The sequence below is a fragment of the Diabrotica undecimpunctata genome, chromosome 9 (assembly GCF_040954645.1).
Source record: "Diabrotica undecimpunctata isolate CICGRU chromosome 9, icDiaUnde3, whole genome shotgun sequence".
In the NCBI taxonomy this organism is placed as follows: Eukaryota; Metazoa; Arthropoda; class Insecta; order Coleoptera; family Chrysomelidae; genus Diabrotica; species Diabrotica undecimpunctata.
The window spans coordinates 128,837,531-128,862,144 of record NC_092811.1 but is presented as its reverse complement, the minus strand read 5'-3'; the positions used below and the strand labels follow the sequence as shown (position 1 = coordinate 128,862,144).

Below are 24,614 nucleotides of genomic sequence, written 5' to 3'. Positions count from 1 at the left end.
AGAATCAGAGTAAACCTGCTGGACTGACCACCGTAGATATAAATCAATACCTAGGAATTTGCATCTATATGTCCCTAGTTCACATGCCTAATTGCCGTCGTTATTGATCCAATTCCCTAGGCTATCTGTAGATAAATGAGTGGCTAGGATAATTAGTGAGAAAAGATTCGAATTTATCAGGAAATGTATATATTTAAATGACAATACGAGTTTGGACCAAAATGATATGGATCGAGATCGTCTTCATAAATAACGACCCCTTGTCAATCATTTGAATAACAAATTTCAAAGCATACCATTGGAACAAAAGCTTTCAATAGATGAGCAGATGTGCGTCTCAAAAGGAAGGCACTATATGAAACAATACATGCCTGCTAAATCCCACAAGTGGGGATACAAACTTTTCGTTTTATGCGGTGTTAGTGGATGTTCCTACAATTTCGAAATATACACTGGTACAGAAAACGATAGGAGGAATCGTCGGGTAAATGAACCAGACCTAAGAGCAAGTGCCAATATAGTTGTCAGATTATCTAGGATTATCTCGGAAAATCAGAATTGTGTTATTTACTTTGACAACTATTATACGTCATTGCCGTTACTCCATTATCTTGCTAACAAAGGTACATATTCCCTAGGCGCTGTTAAACGAAACCGTATTCCAAACTGTAAGTTTCTATCTGAAGATGAAGCAAAAAAATGGATCGTGGGACTTAAGTTGAGTATGTGTGTGACTTTGAAAGCGTGGAAATATCGTCAGTGGTCTGGAGAGACAACAAGACTGTTTGTGTGTTGTCAATATATGCTGGAGAATTGCCGAAAGGAAATATTGAAAGCTATGATAAAAAAAGAAAGCAAAAAATCAACATTGAATGTCCTCCTAAAGTTGGTTTAGGAGTATAACCAACATATGTTAGGGATGGACCTTATGGATAGTCTCATTGGGCGCTACCAAACAAAAATTAAATCAAAAAAGTGGTATATGAGGCTATTCTATCATCTTCTTGATATGACGCTTGAAAATTCTTGGCTTCTTTGCCGTCGATGTTCCAGAGAAAAGGAGGCAGAGAAACGTATGAAACTTGCCGAATTTCGGGCTGAAGTGGCATATTGATTATGCAACGTTGGAAGTAATCGTTTACTGAAGAGAGGAAGGCCGTCAGATCTTGAAAAAGAAATAGCAGAAAAAAAGAAAAGGACAGTAACAACAACATATATTCCTCCAAAAGACGTAAGGCTTGATGGTTACTCACACTGGCCATTGTACAAAGACACAAGACAGAGATGCAAGATGCCAAAGCGTACTTCGTTTTCGTATATTCAAGTTCAAAATGTGGACTATATCTTTGCCTGAACAAAAATAATAATTGTTTTTATAAATTCCATTCAACTTAGATATTTAGTTATTATAACATATTATACTTATTAATAAACTATTAAAATTTGTTTTGTGAAAATTTCCGCTAATTATCATACATGATACTACAAGATTTTTCAAAAAGTAATGTTTTTTGAAAACTAGATTTTTTACTATTTTTAGGCATAAGTTTATAATTGGCATTTCATAAATGGCTAAACGACAGAACCCCAGGAACAGGGGAGAATATGTTACCCTCAGACAACAAGTTAAACAAAGAATAAAGCTCGAGAAAAACGAATACCGGGAGAGAATGTGCAGAGACATAGACAACACGATAGGGTATAACAGATCAACGGAAGCATGGAAAAAAATAAAAAACATCAGAAGTATCAAACGAAGTAAAAATACCATACAGATAATTACATCAAAGAGTGGACAAAGCATTACACAAAATTATTGCAGGAGAATAGGCCGGAGTATATCTCATACGACCCTGTGACAATAATAACCGAGGAAGCAGAAATCACAGAGGAAGATATAAATAAAGCACTAAAGAAATCCAAAAACAATAAAACACCAGGACCAGGGAACATAAAAATGGAACTGCTGAAATATGGAGGCGCAAGGATAGTATCCTTTATACGAATGTTGTTCAATAAAATCGAAGCAGGAGAGAAGATTCCCGATGAGTGGAACTTATCATACATGTCCTCCATTTTCAAAAAAGGTTACAAAAGGTCACCAAATAACTACAGAGGGATCAGTGTAATGCCTTCAATACCAAGAATCTTTTCATCAGTTATAAAAGAAAAACTAGAACAACACATGGACCATTATAGCGAAGAACAAGCCGGATTCCGAAAAGCCAGATCATGTTTAGATAATATATTCATTATGAGACAGGTGATTGAAAAGAACAAAGAAAAAAACATTGAAACACATATGACCTTTATCGACTTAGAGAAAGCATACGATAGCGTGCCCAGGAAACAACTATGGGAAGCAATGAGAAGAATGCGCGTTAGAGAGAAATGGGTGAATATAACACAAAGACTGTATAAAGAAACACAAGTGCAAATAAAGTTAGGTAATGAAATAACAAAAACAATCACCGCAACAAAAGGCCTCAAACAGGGATGTGGTCTCTCACCTACACTTTTTAACATATATATAGATCAGGCTTTGAAAAGATGGTATAGAAAATGCGGAATAATGGGCATACCAGTACAAGAGAATATATTACATTCACTACTTTTCGCAGATGATCAAGTCATTTTTGCACAAGACAGGGAGGATATGGAATATATGATAAGGAAATTAAAGGAAGAATATGAACTTTGGGGACTCAAGATAAATATGTGCAAGACCGAATACTTATGTATTGGACCCGAGGTTGCAGATTTGAACTTAAGTTTAGAAGAAGAGACTATTAAGAGTTGTAAGGCTTTTAAGTATTTAGGGTCAATGATTAGCCGAGATGGTACTTGTATGAAAGATATAGAAACGAAAATAGCACGGGGAAAACAAGCCACAAGAGCACTTCATGGAGTGATATGGAACAACACTCTAACCAAAGAAAACAAAAAGAGGATCTTTCAAAGCATAGTGATGAATATTACCCTATATGGAGCGGAAGTATGGCCAATGACAACAACAATACGAAATAAAATGAGAACAGTTGAACTGGACTTTATGAGATGTCTACAAATCACAAGAGCGGATAGAATAAGAACGGAGGAAATATGGAACAGAATGGAAGTAAAATGCTCAATTACAAAAAAGTTGGAAAACAGAGCCCTGCAGTGGTACGGGCATGTACAAAGAATGCCAGAGCATAGGTGGCCGAAAAGAATATTAAACTGGGACCCGCCGGGAAGAAGACGGAGAGGAAGACCTGCTACAAGATGGAAAACATACGTCGGAAATGCTATGATAGATAGAGACCTCAGAGAAGGTGACTGGGAGAATAGAGTGCTGTGGAGGACGAAAACGGCGAACTCATAATGGGAAACGCCGAAGAAGAAGAAGAAGTTTATAAAAATGTCATTCGCAGGAAAAATGAAGCTTGCCATCCTGACTGTTTGAACAGAAAAGTCAAATTTCCTGCCTCTGTCATGATCTGGGGCAGCATGTCGTCTAAAGGTGTGGGAAAGTTATATTTTATCGATGGGATTGTAAACACGGACAAATATTTGAATATTTTAGAAGAATCTATTTTACCGATTATGGAACACCGTTTAAACATCAGCAGAAGATTTTGTCTTCCAATAAATGGCGCAAGTTGTTATACCTCAAAAAAAGTTTAAAATGACTGCCATACCACTTCTGAAATGGGTTTCTAACAGTCCCGACTTGTCCCCGATAGGGACTTTGTAGCGCGAAATGAAAAACGCTTTGAGAAAACATCCTGCCAGTTCCGTCAACGAATTGAAGGAAAAATTGCAAAAAATATGGGATTCGTTTAAATTAAAATTTTATCAGAACTTTGTAAAAACTATGCCTCGAAGACTTGCGGATGTCATTAAAAATAAAGGGGACGTAAATTATGTTATAAAATATTTTCTATAATTAGGAAATTCAAAAATGTTGTTCGGTGCATTAAAACTTCTAAAATTTAGGCTGCGCTTTTAATTTTGTTCTCTAAAATTTAATTTTCTTATCAATCTAACGTTAGGCCAACTGATGTATATATATATATATATATATATATATATATATATATATATATATATATATATATACTATATATATATATATATATATATATATATATATATATATATATATATATATATATATATATATATATATATTGTTGTGATCTGCTTTATGTTTTATTATTAATTAACACTAATTTAATTAATTAATTCACTAATTTATGCAGGGTCATACAAATAAATTACTATTAAAATTTCTCAGGGTGCCTTTTTAATTTTACTTTAATCAGATTACTTTATATATCTCTTCTAGTGGGTTCAGTATCTCCTAGTTGCTCATAATCGGGATAGAACAGGAAACGGAACTAACATTAAAACAACATAAATATGCACACAAATTATTATTTATTTTCAATAAGCAATACGATGAATATTAATAAATAACTTTTGTGGGCAATTATCTTTCCCAACAAATTCCTATACTCTAAATTTAATTTTAATTACAAACTATCTATTGATCTGTTTTATAATAATATTTACTAAAAAAAATGACCATATAAAAATATAATTTATTCACAAAAAAAATAACTCTTTGAAACTTGGAATCTTAGTTCGTATGCTTATATTTGATTTTATCTTTAGAATATCTTAGATTTTTCTTTCTTTCAAATTATTTGACTGACCTTTATTTTTTTACACCAATGATGTCTCCTCTCGATCAAACCACAGTTCTTTCCTTGATTGATTATGTCCGGCTACCATCAAATCTTTCCCGTTCTCAGCATCGATCCAAACCGCATACCAGCAAACTACTCCTCCGAAAAAACACAAGCCCAATCCTCTTTTGACCGGTACTCTTTACTCACAAATTCTCCTTTCTTTCTCAATTATATCTCGTGGACTATGCAGACTCAAAAGAGGTATTAATCTTCTCGATTTTGATCTGCTCTCAACTTCCACCTTTTTCACTAACAAACGAAAACACTGGCACTCAGATTGACTACACGAAAACACGTCTTCTCTTCTGGTCTGCCGGTAACATAATAATCTTTTCAATCTCTCTCGGACAAACTTCTTAACTCTCTCATTCCCACCATTCCTTTTTAACCAATCATAAGCATTCATCTTTCCCACTTATTTTCGATTTAGAAAATTTCCAACATGATATTTAAAACAAATAAACTACTTTCACTCAAATTACTTTTCAGAAACCATTAACAATTTTACCTTTTTCAACAGAAATAAGTTCCCAAATTCTTGTTATCTCATATATAAATCTAATTCTTATTTACTTTCGAAAAATGCCCACCGCAAAATACAATTACAAAGTTTATTCCTTAAATCTATAATTATACGGGTTCCATTGTCCTTTCACTATTCACTCAGTCTTTCACGGAACAATGTTTTCTCTTATGGTCTATTACAAATAAGTACAGGGTTGTATTTTAACTTATATGCCCGCGGTATATTAAAATAATAAAAAAAATTCTTTATTCTATTTCTGATCGATAAACTGATCCATAACAATATATATATTCTATATATATATATATATATATATATATATATATATATATATATATATATATATATCTAAAGGTAGTACTTTTTCAGTTAAAAGGCTAGTTGCTATTTTTTAAAAAATGAAGTCAACTTTACATCATCTGAATGTTTCATAAGAGGATGTTGAAGTTGTATGCTTTGACGGTGCTTCAGGGATGTTAGAAAACTTTACTGGTTTACAAAAGGGATGTAAATAACAAAACTATTAAAATTTTGCTAGTAAAATTTAGCATTGGTAGTCGTTTGCGCTAAATATATTGAAAATCCAAAGATTTTTTTTTTGATGTAACACAATTAGTTGATTCTTATATTCAAGGCAGTCCAATATTAAGTTGAAAACTTTAAATTTTTTATCTGAAACACGTTGGTCTCGTCTTGATGAACAGTTGCTGTGATCAAAGGTTGCTATTAAAGAAGCTATTAAAGAGAGTCGATGACGCAACTGATGCAAAAGCTAGAGCTAAAAATAAACGACTACCACATCAAATAAAATCTTTTGATTTGATTATATTTTAAAATGAAATAAGGCCAAAATACTAATACGGAACCGATAGAACAAGGTTTGAACTTGAATTTAGGCACTTGGTGAATTCAAAAATAATATTTTCTACCTGTGTTTTTGAGCCTTGAAAATCGATTTTTTTTTGAAAATTATGAAACTATAATTTTTTATGATTTTGAAAAACAAATATCATTCAGAATTTTATTAAGTTACTGGCATTGAATGGTGTTATTTTCCTCTCAAAACAAGTTTTAAAATAAAATTAAACTGTTTTCACGGCCAGACCCGCTAATTCCAATCGCTTAGAATATTATAATGCATTAGGTAATAAAAATGTGGTTAGTCTGTGGAGATAACAAATTATCAAATTTGTGTTAGTTGTGACAAATACATAAATATAGAATAAGCATTATGTGACTATTAGAACGACGTATAAAATTTTAATAGTTTTATTAGACTGCTTCTTTTTGCTTTCTGCCTATTTTTTTACCCACTGTATTAGTCAACAAGAGGGTTGTGCGATAGGTACGTAGTGAAATGTAGATTGACTGTGACGATAACAAATTATCATATTTTTGTTAATTGGAACAACTCCCTAAATATATAACAGCGTTATGGGACTATTATACGACGATTTCTTGTATAAAACAAAACATAAGAACACAGCACTGTTTGTTTGCCATTTTGCAACCGTGCCAACCAATGGATTACAGAATCATCCATGATTTTAACTACAACTTCGAAATTTTGTCCTCCTCCTCAGTCCTAATCCCTTTTGGGATGTGGTGACACCATCAGGCCTTTACAGTTTTTGCACGATTTCTCTCCATCCTTCTCTGTCCTGGGCTAGTTGTTCGGCTTCATGTAACCCTTGGTTAATCAGTATTTTTATTTGATCTACCCAATGGCTTGGAGATCTTCCCCTATGTCTCTTTCCTTCAACTCTACCCTCGACTATCAGTTTTTCCATCGTGCCTGTTCTTCTAGCAATGTGTCCAAAATACTGCAAATATCTCTGTTGTATTTGTTTAAGCAATGTTTAAGCAATCTATCCTTTACTTTAAGTTGTTCTAATATCGATACGTTAGTGCGATGATCAATCCAGGATACTCTCAACATGCGTCGGTATACCCACATTTCAAAAGCGTCCAGTTTTTTTTATCCGTTTTCTTTAAGGTCCACGTTTCGGATGCATATGTCGCTATGGGAAAAATGAGAGCCCTTACCAGCCTTAGTTTTGTGTGTATTGTTATGCTAGAATTTTTCCAAATTGCTACCAGTTTCATCATAGCTGTTCTAGCAATAGTCAACCTTCTACGTATCTCTCTGTCACACCTTCCGTCATCTGTTATTAGGGACCCCAGGTATATGAAACTATTTACTACTTCAAAGTCCCAATTTCTTTAATGTGTTGAAGATTATTCCGAGCTCTGTCTACTATCATGATCTTTGTCTTACTCCTATTTAGCTGTAGTCCATATGTTCTGCTTTTTTCCTGCAGACGTCTCATTTATGTCTTCCATTTCTTCTTGATTTGCCGCGATTATTAAAGTGTCTTCAACATATCTCAAGTTATTGATTTTTTGACCCTCTACTGATATTCCGCCCTTCCAAGCATAATCTGCCGTTCGGAAATGTCCTTGTTCTTTCCAATGGGTCTCCAAAAGTCCACATATTTCTATATCCTCTCTTTCGACTTCTATGTGTAGTATGGACAGTTTGTCTGGTTGCAATAATCCTCGAACATTCCAGGTTGCTATTTCCATTGCTTTTCTTAACTGACTGAGCGCCTATCGCTAATCGGATCGCTAAGCTATCCTACATATCTGTAGGACATTTCCCTATCAGCCAGTGGGACGCGCTGTGTCGGGGTTGAGGACTCCTCCGCCCGTCCGTCTTCCGCGAAGTGCAGAAGAGTCCCTACTTAATTCAGAACTCCTCCTCCTCCACGCAAGCTGAGACAGACACGGCGAAAAAACAGACCACAAAATTTTTTTGAAATATAAGCTCAAGGTTGAACTAATTATTAACTGTATTATTCAAATTCGCCCAATTAATTTAGCCAGTGGTTTTCGTAATAGCTCTTTCAACATTTCTGCACTTATCCTTTCTCCCGGATTCTTCCTCTTCGTCATTTCCATTTAACAGCGCATCGAAGAAACTTTTCCATTCAGACACTACACGATCAGCCTCACTTAGCTGTATTCCTTCGCTTGATTTCGTATACATACTCTTACACTGATAATTCTTCTTGGTCTGGCAAGACCAAGACTTGATCTGTTTCTGGTATAAGGACTTAATTTCTTTGTTTTGGAACTTTTCTTCGATATCTGCGATATTTTTTTTCAATGTACTGATTGCAAGATATCTACAGCTCATTGTTTTCATATCCATGCACTTCTTTGTTGGCATTTTCAACTGAGTATTTCATTATTTCCCAGATTATTTCTACTTGCATCTTCATTGCGTCTCCTTGTAACTCCAATAGTATGTGATGTTCATATTTTCATATTATGTTTTCATACTTTAGTTTTCTGTTGTCATATTTCGGAATGCTTTTTCTTGATGTGTGAGCTCGTTTTTCTTACTAAAATTTATTCTTACCAAGATGTGGTCAGAGCTACAATCCAGCCCTCTCATGCTCCTGAAATTTTGCATATACACCAAAAAAATGTCGAAATATTAGTTCGGAGTTTCAAAGGTAGGTCTAAATTTTTAATTTATTATATTCGGAGTACAAAGTGTAGTAATTATCGTACCATCTCACTGATTTCCCATCCAAGCAAAATATTACTAAGAATCATTAAACGCCGTTTGCAACAATACTTAGACAAATAAATTCCCCAAGAACAAGCAGGCTTTGTCAAAGGGAAGGGTACGAGAGAGCAAATCCTTAATATGCGGCAGCTCATAGAAAAGGCCCGCGAATTTAAAATTCCAATAATAATCTGTTTTCTAGACTACCAAAAGGCATTTGATTGTGTGAAGTGGGAAGTTCTCTGGACAGTTCTTCATGAGATGGGAGTTCCAGATCATTTGGCAATATTAATTAAAAACTTATACGAAGATAACTCAGTTAAAATAAGAATTGAAAACCAGCAATCTGATACCTTCAAAACCAGCAAAGGTGTACGACAAGGGTGCATACTATCTCCAGACCTGTTCAATTTATATGGAGAATACATAATGAGGAACGCACTCGATGGATGGAGAGGCGGCATCTCCATTGCAGGAAAAAAGATCTCAAACTTAAGATTCGCAGACGATACAACACTGATAGCAACATCTGAAGAGGAGATGTCGAGACTGATAAAGAGAGTAGAAACCGAAAGCAACAAGTGTGGGCTCAAGATTAATAATCAGAAAACAAAAATCATGATTGTGGACCACGCGAATATCCTCCAAACAACAGGCGCCCTAAATCAATTCGAGAAAGTAGACGAGTTCACGTATCTAGGATCTTCCTTAAGCAATGCAGCCTCCTCCCATACGGAAATTCGCAGAAGAATAGGGATGGCCAAGAACGCGATGAGTCGACTGTCAAAAATATGGAAGGACCGCTCAAAAAACTCAAAATGAGACTGGTACGGACACTCATTTTTTCAATCTTCAGTTACGGTGCCGAAACATGGACAATAAAATCAGAGGATAGGAAAAGGATTGACGCATTCGAAATGTGGTGCTGGAGACGAATGCTACGCGTCTCGTGGACGGAGCACAGATCCAATCAGTCGATTCTCGAAGAGCTAAACATTCAGACCAGACTTTCCTCTCAGTGTCTTGCAAATGTTTTAAAGTTTTTTGGCCACATTGCGAGAAGAGACAACAACTTAGAAAGACTAATTGTGTGCGGAAACGTAGAAAGACGCAGAGGCAGAGGACGCTCACCTATCCGATGGTCAGATCAAGTACAGAAAGCCACCGGAGAGACGTTTTCCGAGTCCATGAGAGCAGCCCAAAATCGCAAGAGATGGAGAGAATTGACAGCCCGCATTGTAGGAAATCACGATCCTCAGCAATGAGGAAACGACAAGAGAGAGAGATATTCGGAGTAGTATGAAAGTATTGAGAAAAAGACTAAGAATGGGGACAAGGCAGATAATAAAGATTAAAGATAGAAATGGTCATCTTACAACCAACAGAGAGGAAAACCTTAAAATAGTTAAAGACTTCCACAAATTGCTTTACACCAGCCAACACAAAGCACATAGCAGAGAAGATCAAGTACCAGAAATATCAACAAGGAAAAAGGGTATTGTCAAAGAAGGATTAGAACTACTACCAGAAATCACAATAGACGAAATAAAACTAAGAAAAGTTAAGAATAACAAATCTCCAGGCGAAGATTGTGTAGTTACTGAAGCAATCAAAATCGGGGGCACTTGCCTATTTAAGAAAATAGAAAACTTTTTTAATATGTGCCTTTTGGGCAGTAATATACCCGACAAATGGCACAATGCTGAGGTAATTCTATTGTACAAAAGAGGAGATCCCCATGAATTAGAAAACTACAGACCTATGAGTCTTCTTAGTCACCTATACAAACTCCTTACAAGAATAGTAACGAATCGTCTTGAGAAAAAACTTGATTTCTACCAGCCAATAGAGCAAGCGGGATTTTGTACCGGATTTGGAACAAATGATCACCTACAGAGCATTAAAATGGTAATAGAAAAGATTATCGAATACAATCGACTACTCGTTCTGGCTTTGGTAGATTTCCATAGTCTTTGACACGGTAGAATTTGACAAAATCCTGGAAGCACTACAAGCATGCCGATTGACTACCGATATACAAGGTTAATTTACAATACATACAAGAACGCAACTATGTCATAAAAACACGGATCATATTCCAATCGGCAGAGGAGTCCGACAGGGTGATACCTTATCGCCTACTGTTTACCGCAGTACTAGAATATGCTTGTAAAAAACTTAACTGGGAAGAGAAAGGCCTTAAAATTGACGGTAGAAGATTAACAAATTTGAACATCGCAGACGACATAGTTTTGTTCTCGGACAACCTCAAGGAGACATGTACAATGCTACATGAACTTCAGTTAGTGTGTGCCAATGTGAGTCTTAAATAAACATCTCCAAAACAAATTTCATGACAATATTGGAGACAACGAAGTAGAGCTGGTGGAAAAATACATATAGCTTGAACAAGGAATAAAGATCACAAGAGACAACCAAACATGCGAACTACGAAAAAGAATAAGCCTTACATGGACAGCCTATGGAAAACTCAAAGACATCTTTAAAAGCGATATATCAATTTCTTTAAAACGTAAAACATTTGACCAATGTGTGTTGGCTGTGATGACCTATGGTGCCGAAACTTTGACATTGACAGCTACAACTTCTAAAACGCTGCAAACGGCTCAGAGGAATTTATAAAGGTCAATGTTGAGTATATTCCTTCATGACCGAGTTAGAAATGAAAATTTAAGACGAAGAACATTCGTTCCGATGTAATTTCCCGAATTGCCACACTGAAATGGAACTGGACCAGATAAGTCGCCCGAATTAGTGATAAAAGGTGGACGAAGAGATTGCTTGAGTGGAGGCCGAGGTTAGACTAAAGAAGTAGACGAAGACTCCCTACTCGTTGGACTGATGATCTCAAAAAAATGTTAAAAAATTGGATGAAAAGTGTTCAAGATAGAGCACAATGGACAAAAATGAGGGAGGCCTATGTCCAGCAGTGGACGCAAGGGGCTGGGTAATAATGATGACGATTATATTCGACCCAAAATTGAATATATTGTGTCTTTTTTAATGTAACTCTGTATTTTTTAATTTAAAACTAAATTTCTAAAACGTTAGGTATAATAAAAGTAATATTTTACTTCGTTTGCCAACTTCGTAAATTATCAAACCTGAAAAAAATCAACCCTGGTATATTATTTCTGCTCTCTTGGCTTTGGCGAAGAAGACAATCGCGCTAAAGCTTCCTAGCCATGCGAATAAAAATAAGATCCGATCGAGCACAAAGTTAACTTCATACAAAAGGTTATTGCACCTTTATGGTTTCACTAACGCTGAGACGTTTCCATAAATTTCTGCAATATTTCTCTTTTGTTATGATTGCATAAATACGAGGATGTATTAAAAAATTATCAGTCTGCTATAGAAAAAAAAACATAATTTGAAAGTCAAAATATTTTATTACTCAACTCTAACGCCCCTTTAAAAAATTTATCATTTTCCACAAACCAGGTCTCAACAGTATCACCTCTTCGTTGGAAAAAAATTTACGATCTTTTAGATATTTTTCGAAGACATGTAAATCGGACGGAGCCATATCTAGTATATAAGGAGGATGATCGAGTAATTCGAAGAGTAAACTACAATTGTTTCTTTTCAACATGCCATGTTTGTGCTTCGATGCATTGTCATGTAAAAAACAAAATACTTTTAGATAACTTTTCGCGTCTTCTCTCCCATAATTTTTCGCTAGAAGTAATCAGTAATATCGATTAGGAATATACAGTGATTGTTCCACCTTTCCAGGGCAAACGAAGCGTGGGGAGACGACGTATATCTTGGCTGTGCAATTTAAGAGACTGGTTCCAGTGCACATCTAACCAATTATTTAGAGCAACAGCTTCAAAGATACGAATAGCAATGATGATTGCCAAACTCCGTAGCGGAGAGGGCACTTGAAGAAGAAGAAGTTCCACCTTTATCCATCAATTGTGCTTACTTCTTGGTAATCCTGAAAAACGCAAGCCAGAATTTTTCCAGCAGATGGTTGAACACGAAATTTCTTAGGTCTTAAAGAACCAGAGTGTCCTCATTCCATCGATTGCTGCTATGTTTCAGAGTCATCAAAATGTATCCAAGTTTCATCCATAACTAGTAACGACACGGCTTAAGAAGTTTGCATTAGATATTCGTTTTAATACAATTCGACGGTCTGGTGATAATAATGTCGTGAACTGCATCGATGACACAGAAACAAACCTTAATCGGTTTTCATCTGTAATAGAAAATTCACGTTTTTTAAGCTTGCAATCCAATTTTTTACTGTCGCATACGAAGGAGATTGACCTCCAGGGGTATTAAACATATATTTCTAAATCTGCTCACCTAATCCTTTTCAATACAGCTAATGGAACATTTTTTTAATTACGAAATCGATTTAGGTTAACTAAATATTAATAAATTCTCGTATACTTTATTTCTATGGAGTAGACTAGAAAAAACAGCCAATTCTACACTGCATCGTGAGAACTAGAAAATACTTTTAAGTTTATTTTGCTCTTATTTCACTTAGACGATACAACTTTTACCGTATAAAGCAAAAACTGTTAAAAATGCATCATTCACTGGGTTTTGTTATAACCTGGGCTTTACGCTCTACAATTTCAGCCATCTTCAGGTTCCCGATAAGAGGTTCCTTAACTAATAAAGGTACAAGGAGAAAGGTTGAAGTACAGCTTGCTTCGAATGTAATATAAAAGAATATTGTATATTTGAAATCTCAAAATATTGTATTACCCACTTAAACAATAAATGAAATTGGCTTTTACAAAGATCGTTTTATCTTTAAAACCGTAATTATATAGTCATTAGGGACATAAGAGGATAGATTGATATTAAACTAGTCTTTCATAGATGGCGCTACTTGATACCGAATTGGTTTCGGTGTTGACATTTGCCATTCATGACATGACGTCTGTCAAAATTTTACGTTTTAAAAACAATTAGTTTGGTTTTTATAGCCGTCAAAAGCAAGCAAATTTTGTGTTTTCGGAGAAATGGGAAAAAGTCGAGTATCGTTCGGTGATTAAGTTCCTCCACAAAAAGGGTAAAACGAATGTGCAAATCAAAGCCGACCTAGACGAAATCTATGGTGAGGTTGCACCTTCGTTAGCAACAGTACAATTTTGGAAAGCTGAATTTGTTCGTGGTCGTACGAGTATTTTTGATGATGAGCGTCCCGGGCGGCCAAATGAAGTTACCAGTCCGGAAATGATCAACAAAATCCATGACATGATTATGGCAGATCGTCGAATTAAGCTCAGCGAGTTAATAGAGGTCCTAAACATTTCCTACGAACGCGTATACAACATCATTCACCATCATTTGGACATGAAAAAGCTATCCGCGCGATGTGGCCGCGTTTGCTGACAATGGATCAAATGCAAAAACGTCTGACCACTTCGAAGACGATTTTGGCAATGATACGGCACGATCCGAAGGATTTTTTCGCCGATTTATCACCGTTGATGAAACCTGGGTGCATTATTACACACCGGAAACCAAAGAACAGTCTAAACTCGGCTTGGAACGCAAAAAAGTGCTCTTTCACCAAGACAATGCACCGGCTCACCGATCGGCCGTCGCCATGGCAAAATTACACGAATTGGGCTATGAATTGGTAGAACACCCACCGTATTCCCCAAATTTTGCCGCCAGCGATGTTTTCCTGTTTTCAAACCTAAAAAACATCGCTGAAACTTCGGAATATTTTGAAGAGCTCGAGCAAAAGTACTATTCGGATGGGATAAAAAAATTGGAACATCGTCTTATTAAGTGTATCGAGCTAAAAGAGGACTATGTTGAGAAATAAATTGATTTATAATTCCAAAAACTTGTTTTTTCTTTCAAAGGCTAGTTTTATATCAATCCACCCTCGTACAAAGAACTGATAAGCATTATAACTAGGAATGACAATTCAACAAGCGAATATGCAATATACAAGAGGCTATAGGATGCGAGATAAGGAGATTCAAATCTTGTGTTATGCCGATGACGCGGTATTTTTTATCTATTGTAAGTATTTTTTGACTCGCCAGTGCTTCGGTAGTTTACGCATTCCGAGAAATTCTCGACAAGGCATTTGTTAAAATTGTTCATACAGTTTTTTACGATACAGCCGATTTTTTTAGGATTTTGGATATTGCCAAAGTAATGATGACGATGATGCTCTTTAATGCGAAAAAAATGGCATATTTACTTAGGTTGTAACATTAAAAACGTCACATATTTGTTATTCTTGCCTAAATGCCTAAAACCTAGACCTTGAAGGTTACAAGGTATATAATAAACGTACATCCTTGGCATTTTTCTATTTCTCTACGGTAAATTAAACCCATGTTCTCCGCCACTGACGGGTGCAATTCTGTCTTACACCTTAAGGCTTGCTCAATTAAATTTTAAAGTGTACAAAAAAAGCATATCAAGAAGGTTCCAGCCAGTTAATATATGCAGATGAACTACTAAATATTCGACATGACAGACGAAAAAAAGAAGAATTGATAGATAGCTCGACCAAAATAAGAAGATTTGACAGTTGACATGACAGCTACCGGTTGCTAATAAGAAGAAGAATTAACAGTCGACGCAAAAATGAGTATTTGATAATTGAAATGACAGCTAACGGCTGCTCATAAGAAGGAGAATTGACTGTCGACGCAAAGAGGAATATTTGACAATTGAAATGACAGCTAACGGCTGCTTACAAAAAGGAGCGAACAGATCGTTTGTGGCGTCGGTGGACGGGACTTTGTTCCCATTGGTCGGTAGTTTTGTTCTGACATTAGCTACGGAAAAGAAGAAGAATTGACAGTTGACAGACGAAGAATAATTGACAGTTGACATTAGATAAGCAAAAGAAGAAGAATTGATAGTTGACAAATGGTTCCGGTCTTGGCTAAGGTTCGTGCTCGGCCGGTAATGCATATTCAACGCTTACCGACAGAGACCATCTGTGTTAAGTGCCCCATCCTCTGCTCCAAGGCATAATTGAAAGTATTTTTCTGAGAAAATAAAATTTTTATCACGATTTCTGAACATTATAAATGGTGAACTGAATGTACCAGCTATAACAGAGCTATTAACATTACCCACGACATATGTATATTGTTTTAGAGCCTGGATTTTCTCTCTAAAAGCATTTTAGAAACTTATTAAGACATGCATTCATGCTTTCTATTGCATAATATTATTATAATTCATTATTATAATTACAAAAAGTTGTTTTTGACTGGAAGATCAAGGTATTCTCAAATATATCAGCTAGTGAGTCTACATTTTGTCATCTAAAGTAGATGATGCTGCATAGCAATACGCCTCTGTTAAGTGGAAATTTGCTTAATGTATTCGACTTTTCTGCACCCACTTTAGCATTCCAATCTCCCATAAATATGTTGGGGTCCAATGTTTTTATATCTTTTTAACCTCCCTAAACCTCAATATACCTTCATATAGCAACCTCATCCTCTGTATGGGGCGTTTATCTGTATTATGTTAATATCAAAATGGTCGTCCACTTAACTTTAACTCCATTATTGTGCCGCTGGTTGGTCAAAGAAACTTTTACATATTTCTTTAGAGTAGGTGACTGCGCGTCATCTCTTCCTGATTTCTTCCGGATTTCTATTTGCTGTTTTAATATAACCGTCTCCTTTTCATCTTATCTCGCTCATTCCAAGGATGTCCCACTCCTAACCTTACACAGTTAACTACGTCTCATTTATTTTTATGTTCAATCAAAGTCGCTATACATCGTGACCACCATTCTGGGTATATTTTTTGTTTTCCACTTCGCCTAATTTCTCTTTTGCTTTATTATACATTGCTTTCTTTATCTAGTCATATAAGATGAACAAAACTTCGATCAAGAATATTATAAACTTAATACATTAGAATAAATCATGTAAATATATTTTACAGATCGATTTTAAACAGTCCATTTGAATAAATGACAAAAATTAAATTTTATCCCTAATTATACATTAAATACAAGCTTAAAGTGCACTAAGTACAGGCATGAAGGCTATAAGTGTATTTATGTCCATGCGAAACGTGCAATTAGTACGTTTTACTCACATATTATCCTTTCCTGGCATCATTGTAACAACTGAAAATGAAATATTCTTAAATATCGTATAATACAGTTTGATATACTTTAACCAATATGTAAAACTGAAGGGAAACTAAAGGGAAAAGCGCGAGAAGTCAAAAATAAAAGACTAAAAGAGATCGTTGATACAAGCGTAGAATAAAAAGTTTGCACAATTAATAGAAGAAAAACATAGTTTTGGGAAAAATCAGCTTTATTTTTATTCAAAGTAGTCACCTCTTAGATCAATATACGTTTGCATTCAAACAAACCAATCATTTATACGTTTCCGAAATAGTTATTTCAGAAATGAGATTTTTGTAAGCTTCGACCGCTTTATCTGGCGTCTTAAAACGTTTATCGCGTAGTTTGGTTTTGATTATTGGGAACGCAAATAAATCACACAGTGTCAAGTCAAGACTGTATGCAGAACGGTCCATCAAATCTATTTTTCTCATCAAGATGTGGCGATTCTCACTGTTTTTGCGTAGTTCATCAATCACTTCTGGCAAACGATGGTTGTATACCATTCAGCAATGACAGTTCTACCATTCTCTAACGAAATTGTGGTAATACGTCAACTTTTTTCCAAAGAAACTCACGACTATTTGTTTGTCAATGCTGCAAGAGCGAATTACTATTGTTGGCTTTGCATGTAGATTTGCTTCAATTATGCCGCGCGCACCATCAATGTTTTTCAGGACAACAGCTGTGAACGGGCGGCCTTCACGGAATTCAAGCGTTCAGGCTAGAATTCTTCAAAACATTTGACGGATCTGGTGCTTTATCGCGAAAACCAAGACGATCATTGATGCATTATTGTTTAGTTAGGCCAAATTTAAAATCGTATAAAATAATCATACAAAAATTTTCACGGGCAATTTCCATTTTTTTCTCGAAATTGATAGTTTTGAGAATTTGTTGCTGATAAACCACGCGATCGATCGATTTTAAATCTGTCAATGTTGTTTACCATAAGAAATGTCAAAATTTACGAAAATCATATTTACAAAGTCGAGTAACTTCCGCTAGATGGCTCTGTGCAAAACTTTTAGTGTACGCCTCATACGTAGGAAGTGCATTAGAAACATTTATATACAAATTGGTACAATATTGTGGTAAAGCTTAATATATATCTAGTATTTAAAACAGCGTTTAAAAAACATTCGGACAATACAAAATACAGTATTACAACGATGATGGACTAAATCTACAGACCTATGAAACACTTTCTACGACAACAAAAAACATATGTAAATAAAGACCAGATAAACACATAGCAGCGGAAAAATAGAAATTTTAAACGATATAAAGAGCAAATACAAGACAGAACCAACAGTTACGCAATTACAGTTACAGCTTGAGTAAAAATTCACAAGATGATTATTCTAGAGCAAAAGTTATAACCAACATAATAGACATCCAAAAGTTTCTATTCTCCCGTAGAAAGCATATCTTCTCAAACCAAAGAAGGGTCCAAACAATCTAAAGACAAAGGTATTTTGTTCCCAAAGAAGACAAAAACCATTACATAAGTCGGGAAGATTATGTCAACTGTGATAGATATTAGTCCACAGGCCAAAGGATGTGTCGTGATGATCAAAGTTAAATGATTATAATTCGTAAACTAATAAATATAAATCATTTTTACAAAATTCAATTTGTTCCTTTAAAAAAAAAAATACAAAATGATGTTCGATAAACCTTGATTCAATAATTAGAACCCAAGATATTACAAAATTATTGCATTGCAAAATTACGGTATTTAGGCGATTTTTTACTTACAACTCGGCTGAATTTTGAGTAAAATAACTTTATAATAGCTCAAATTAAAGAAAAAACTACCAGTTTTACAACTAAATTAACTTAATTAGAATCGAAATAGTATTTATAACAAAGTTATTATAACAATTATATACGGATATTTTTGAAGTTATACTTCTATACGCCCGCTCCACGTTGGAAATTTGTATGGGAGTGAATCTGTGAAATCATTACATATGTAAGATAATGAGTAAGAGAGAGACAGAAGATATATTTTCTCTCTCTTCCTCTCTCGAATAGAAAAATGTTCCTTTTGTATATATAATTTAATATTATATATATTATTTAAAGATATATATACATATAATATTATATATGTAATAAAATATTTATTAATATTATTATTTATGTGATATGTTTTGTAATATTTATTAAATGTTCACAATTATATTAGTCTTTTGTATTTCAAAGCATTACTCTCAATAAATCAGTGTATGACCCAGAACTGTCAATTTTGAAATACGTTTATGTCATGTCTTCGGTAGTATAGTAGTCAGTATCCCCGCCTGTCACGCGAGAGACCGGGGTTCGATTCCCAGACGGGGAGGACTTTTTTATTAATATTATTACATGGTAAATTAAACATATATGCATAAGTAGAAAAGTTATGTACATTATTGTCATTTTTAAATACTTATGAATAGACTTCGGCAAATATGCATATTGCATATTTTGCATATTGTGCATATTTTATGCAAATATTTCATATTTTGGCATATTTGTATAAAAGTTTGCATAAAGTGCATAAAAGTTCAGATTTTTATACTGTATTTGAAAATTTTTAAACATACCAATTTATTTCAATTCTTGTATAAAATTTTGTAGTCATTTTAATCAAGAAATGATCTAAGTACGTAATCTCTACAGGTACAAAACATTTACAATTTCAAAGAAGATCAATTTAAGTAGCCCTCAACATTCTTAGAAAGTCTCGGTCACTGAGGCATTCAGTTATTGGATAATCGCTAAGGGTTCGCTCATTTGCATTTTATGATCTAATCCCCAAATCTATCTACAATTTATTGTATCTTAACAGCAGGTAAACGGCTAATAGTTTTGTTCCTAATTTAGGGATTTTCCAAAATCTCCCAGTTTATTTAATTAGGTACCTAAACATTTCTAATTTGATGCTCAGATTTGTAAATCATTTTTGTTTTGATATTCAAAGCGTAAACACTCGTTGTGCGTAACAAAAAGGAAGATTGTGATTTTATAATGCCTAAAACAACCAGTGCTTCAACTTGGATTAAACCTTATAAAGAGCTGTCTATGGATATGGGAAAAATCTACTGTTCAGTCTGTGGCAAAATTGTAAGTATCTAATATTTTCTATTAAATATCTAATATTTCATACATACAGGGTGTTTCCAAATGACACTTACAAAGTTTGACTGTAGATACTTCTCGAAAAATTGAACAAAACGATATAGTTAATGAGGGGTCAAACTTATTTACTTTTCGAGATACAGGGTGTTAAAATTAAAAAAAATTAAATTCTTTTAGTTAATAACAACAATAACTTTAAAACCAATAAACGTATTTACTTGAAATTTAGTACTCGTAGGTTGTTTTTAAATGAAAAATAGCTTCCTTTAGTGAGAAAAAATTGTCTATGGTACAATACAATGGTGTGTATTTAGAAAAATTTTTCACCTTTACTTTTTTTTATGAAGTCAGCTATTCTAAAACACAATTATTTTTATTGTAATTGAATTAACAAAAAAAAAAAACTTTTGTTGAATTTTAAAATAAGTTATATGATGTACTAATGGTTAGTAACAAAAACTAATTTGTGGATTAATACTGCATTTAAAACACTTAGCGAGTGTTTTTTTTTCCAAACCAGTTATTTGATTAACCAAAAACACCTTGTATTATATTTTAAAGGTTGGGTTAAAATAAAGGTTTTTATTTTTATTTATAGATAGCATGTGAGAAGAAATTTCAGATAGACCAACATGTGAGAACTGCTTCACACATTGCAAAAAAAGGAAAAATAGGAGGAAAACATCAAACTTCAATGGCTAAATGTTTCCAATCTACTTCAAAAAAATTAGATGAGCAAGAAACTTTTAATGAAGACTTGTGTCGCGCATTAGTGTCTGCAAACATACCGCTTTCAAAATTGGCAAATGTAAATTTTAGTTCGTTTCTAAAAAAATATTGCAAACTTAATGTTGCAAGTTTATGCGCATATTTTCTACATTTTTATTTGCATATTTGCCGAAGTCTACTTATGAATATTGCATTTTAATTTGTATTGTATTATTATATTAATAACAAAATAAACAATGAATTTTACAGCAGAGTATGTGTAAAAAAATTTTTGCATTCAACTCCTTTCATACATATATGAAAATAAAAATATACATTTTCATCAAAATATTGATTCAATCCTTCATTTAATATACTCCTATTACAGGTCAAAAGTTGTTTATTAATTGTAAGTAAGTTGTTATCAATTCTATTTCTCTTTCTGCTATGTCTTACCTATAGCATTACATATGTAATGATTGTGCAGATTGGCTCCCAAATAAATTTGTAACGGCGAATGCGTGTATAGAAGTGTAACTTCCACCGGCAGTCCCACTGGACTGCCACACCCGTTTTTTATTAAAAAAAAGGATATAAGTTGTTTTTTTGTAAGGTTTTTCATCTATTAAACCTTTAGATTATGGTAAAGCAAGTTACATAGTTGTATTGTGCGATCCAAGACGAAGCATTTTACGTATTATAAGTATATAATCTATTACTTAAATGCCTAAGTTTGTACTATAATTATAATATAATTTGTAATAATTGTTTATAATTTTGTAATATCTCCGGTTCTTATTGAATCAAGCTTTACTAAACATCATTTTGTAAATTTTTTTACATTTGGTAAAAATGATTTATATTTGTTAGTCTACGACAGTAGCGCACCTAGAATTTGCCTCTGGGGGGGGTTTTGGTTGGTCACCAAAATTTTTTTTATAATGTTACCTCCATTTTGAGCCCTTAAAATGTGTAACTAACGGTGTCGGAATAGGGTCCTGGGGGGGGGGGGTTAACCCCCAAAACCCCCCCCCTCGGTGCGCCACTGGTCTACGAATTATAAGCATTTAAACAATTAAATTGTTTATATTAAATTCCCGTCAGTTCTGACGCAAAAGCCAGTTTGAAATTAGAATTCAGCAGGTCAAAATACATAATTCGTAAGAAAGAACACTGTGAAACTCCGTGGACTTTGATCGGACACGAAGCAGCCACGGCTCTCTAGACTATATTCTTATCGAAGTGTATCTCGGTAGATTTCTTAGAAAATAAAAAAGATTGCGTGGTGGTGGCCTAGTATCCCATTCAACAATTTAGCGATAAAATCTGACGTAAATAAACGTCCACAATTTATTAAAGAAATCTCTGGTAGAGATTCAAATTAATTCCTACTCTAAAAAATTGCACTATGAAATTATTATCTTTTTTGTAGTATTAAGCGTAAGAATATTGTTGAAAATTATTGGCAACAGAGCTAGCATCTACAAAACTACAGTCACATTCAAAATTTTGGCGTGTTAATAAATCCATCTAACTCCGTTCATAAATTTCATATATTTACATTCAAGTTCACTCACAATCACAATCTTGCCAAAAATAAAAGTAAACAAATGAACTTGGATTCAACGAAGCAACACGTTGGCCAATCAACGCGGTGTTCTTTTAAGATAGAGATGGGTGATTAAGGTATTTTTGGAACTGTTGATGATCGATATTGTAAGTGTCTATAATTAACGCATTTATTGTGTCACAATAAATGTCAGCCAATATGAATAAGAAAAAGTTCAATTATGAGAGTGTTTAGAATAGTTAAAAAGAGATATGAGGCTTTACGCTGGGCAGTGGTCTCTTGCTGTTTTCATTACTATGCCCTCGGTCAATCTGTCTAGAGAGCTCTTCAATAAGAAAAACACAATTTTTTTATTTGAAATATAATTTATTATTCAGTATTCGCTATGTGCAAGTTTGGAAGAGCAACATCTAGTGTCATAGATCAACTAAGTTTTTGGTAAACTGCAAATAAAATGTCTTAAATTTGTTTATTTAATACAATAATTATTGTGATTTATATTAGGAATCCACTTTTCTCTTTGCATTCATTTTTGCTTATAATTTGGAAACTAATAGAACTTGAATTAACTATTGCTTGTTGTATTTTTACAGTTTATAATATATTTGCGAAATACCATTTTCTGATATTCGACGATAGTACTTATGAAATTTGCTAATATAAATGTTAGATTTCACCGATTCACGCGTACGATCGGTTCTCGTATCCCCTCTAAGTACTTGAACACATCGAATAGTCTTCCTGGCATCAATACACTTGTTCTAACGAGATTCCAGTTTATGAATTCCATCCGTGAGGGGAGAATCTGGAAAGACTGTAAAATACGCTTTCACTACTGATATGAACTCATTATTTGATAAACAACGCTTTCCACGCGTGAATTGTTTTAGGTATTGAAACATACGGAACTCGCTATAGGCCAAATCTGGGGAATAAGGTGGATACGCCATTAGAAGTTTAATTCATGGATTTTCTTCTTCTTGCAGTACCGTCTCCTATCGGAGGTTGGCTACCATCACAGCAATCTTTACTTTGTTGGCTGCAGCTCTGAACAACTGTATTGAACTGCACCCATACCACTCCCTTAAATTTCGCAACCAGGAAATCCTCCTACGTCCCACATTTCTCTTTCCCGAGATTTTTCCTTGGATTATGAGTCTAAGCAGAGAGTACTTTTCTCCTCTCATTATGTGGCCCAGATATTCCAGTTTTTTCATTTGTATGGTTTTTATGACTTCGCATTCCGTTCCCATCTTCAGCAGAACATCTTGATTTGTTACTCTTTCTGTCCATGGTATTTTCCACATTCTCCTGTAACACCACATCTCGAATGCCTCAATGTTTTTGATGTTTATCTTTTTCAGTGTCCAGGCTTCCATGCTGTACGGCAGAACGGAGAAAACATAGCACCTTAACATTCTCGTTCTGAAGTTTATATTTATGTCCCGGCTGCATAGGAACTTTTTGATTTTGACAAACGGTTGTCTCGCTATCTCTATTCGCCTCTTGATTTCTCTTGTCTGGTTATTAGTATCAGTTAAGCAAACCCCTAAATATTTGTAGGACGTAACTCTTTCAACTGACTGATTATTTATGGTTAATTTCACATTGGTGTATAGCTTCTTTGTTACAATCATGAATTTAGTCTTTTTGATGTTCAGTTTTAGACCATACTTTTTGGTATGGGTGTTTATGTTTTCCATCAAAAACTGTAAATTTGCTAGGTTATCTGTTACTATTAGCGTGTCATCAGCGTATCGTATATTGTTAATTAACTTTCCGTTAATGTACATACCAATGTTTTGCTCTAGGAGCGCTTCCTGACATATTGTTTCGCTATACATATTGAATAATAGTGGAGAAAGCACACAACCATGACGCATACCTCGAGGAATCTCAATTTCTTCGGTTAACTCATTATCAACTTTGATTTTTGCTGTTTGTCCCCAGTACAACCTGGATATGATGTTAATGTCGCGATTGTCGATGTTTTTGTTTCTTAGGATTTCATACAGCTTTGGTGTCGACTTTATCGAAGGCCTTCTCAAAATCTATGAAACCTACGTAGAGGTCTTGGTTTACATCCAAACATCTTTGCATTTACACACTCAGACCAAACAAAGCTTCCCGTGTTCCCAGTCCACTTCTGAATCCAAACTGTGTGGCGCTTATGTTCTCTTCTAATTTATTAAATATTCTTTTGTGAATTATTTTTAAAAATACTTTTAGTGTGTGGCTCATCAATGCTA

The 24,614-nt window shown here is 34.4% G+C and overlaps 1 protein-coding gene across 4 annotated transcripts in view; it reads right to left on the bottom strand.

Moving 5' to 3' along the window:
* Positions 1-24,614, bottom strand: part of Acsl (Acyl-CoA synthetase long-chain) — a 133,535-nt gene that overhangs the window by 68,499 nt on the left and 40,422 nt on the right. For 2 of the 4 annotated variants that reach the window (XM_072545269.1, XM_072545274.1), the window contains exon 2: positions 16,925-16,955. The exons of the other annotated variants lie outside the window; for them this stretch is intronic. In XM_072545269.1, coding sequence (XP_072401370.1) covers positions 16,925-16,947 — 23 coding nt within the window. In that variant the 5' untranslated portion in view covers positions 16,948-16,955. The remainder of the gene's footprint in view (positions 1-16,924; positions 16,956-24,614) is intronic. 4 annotated transcript variants of the gene reach the window in all.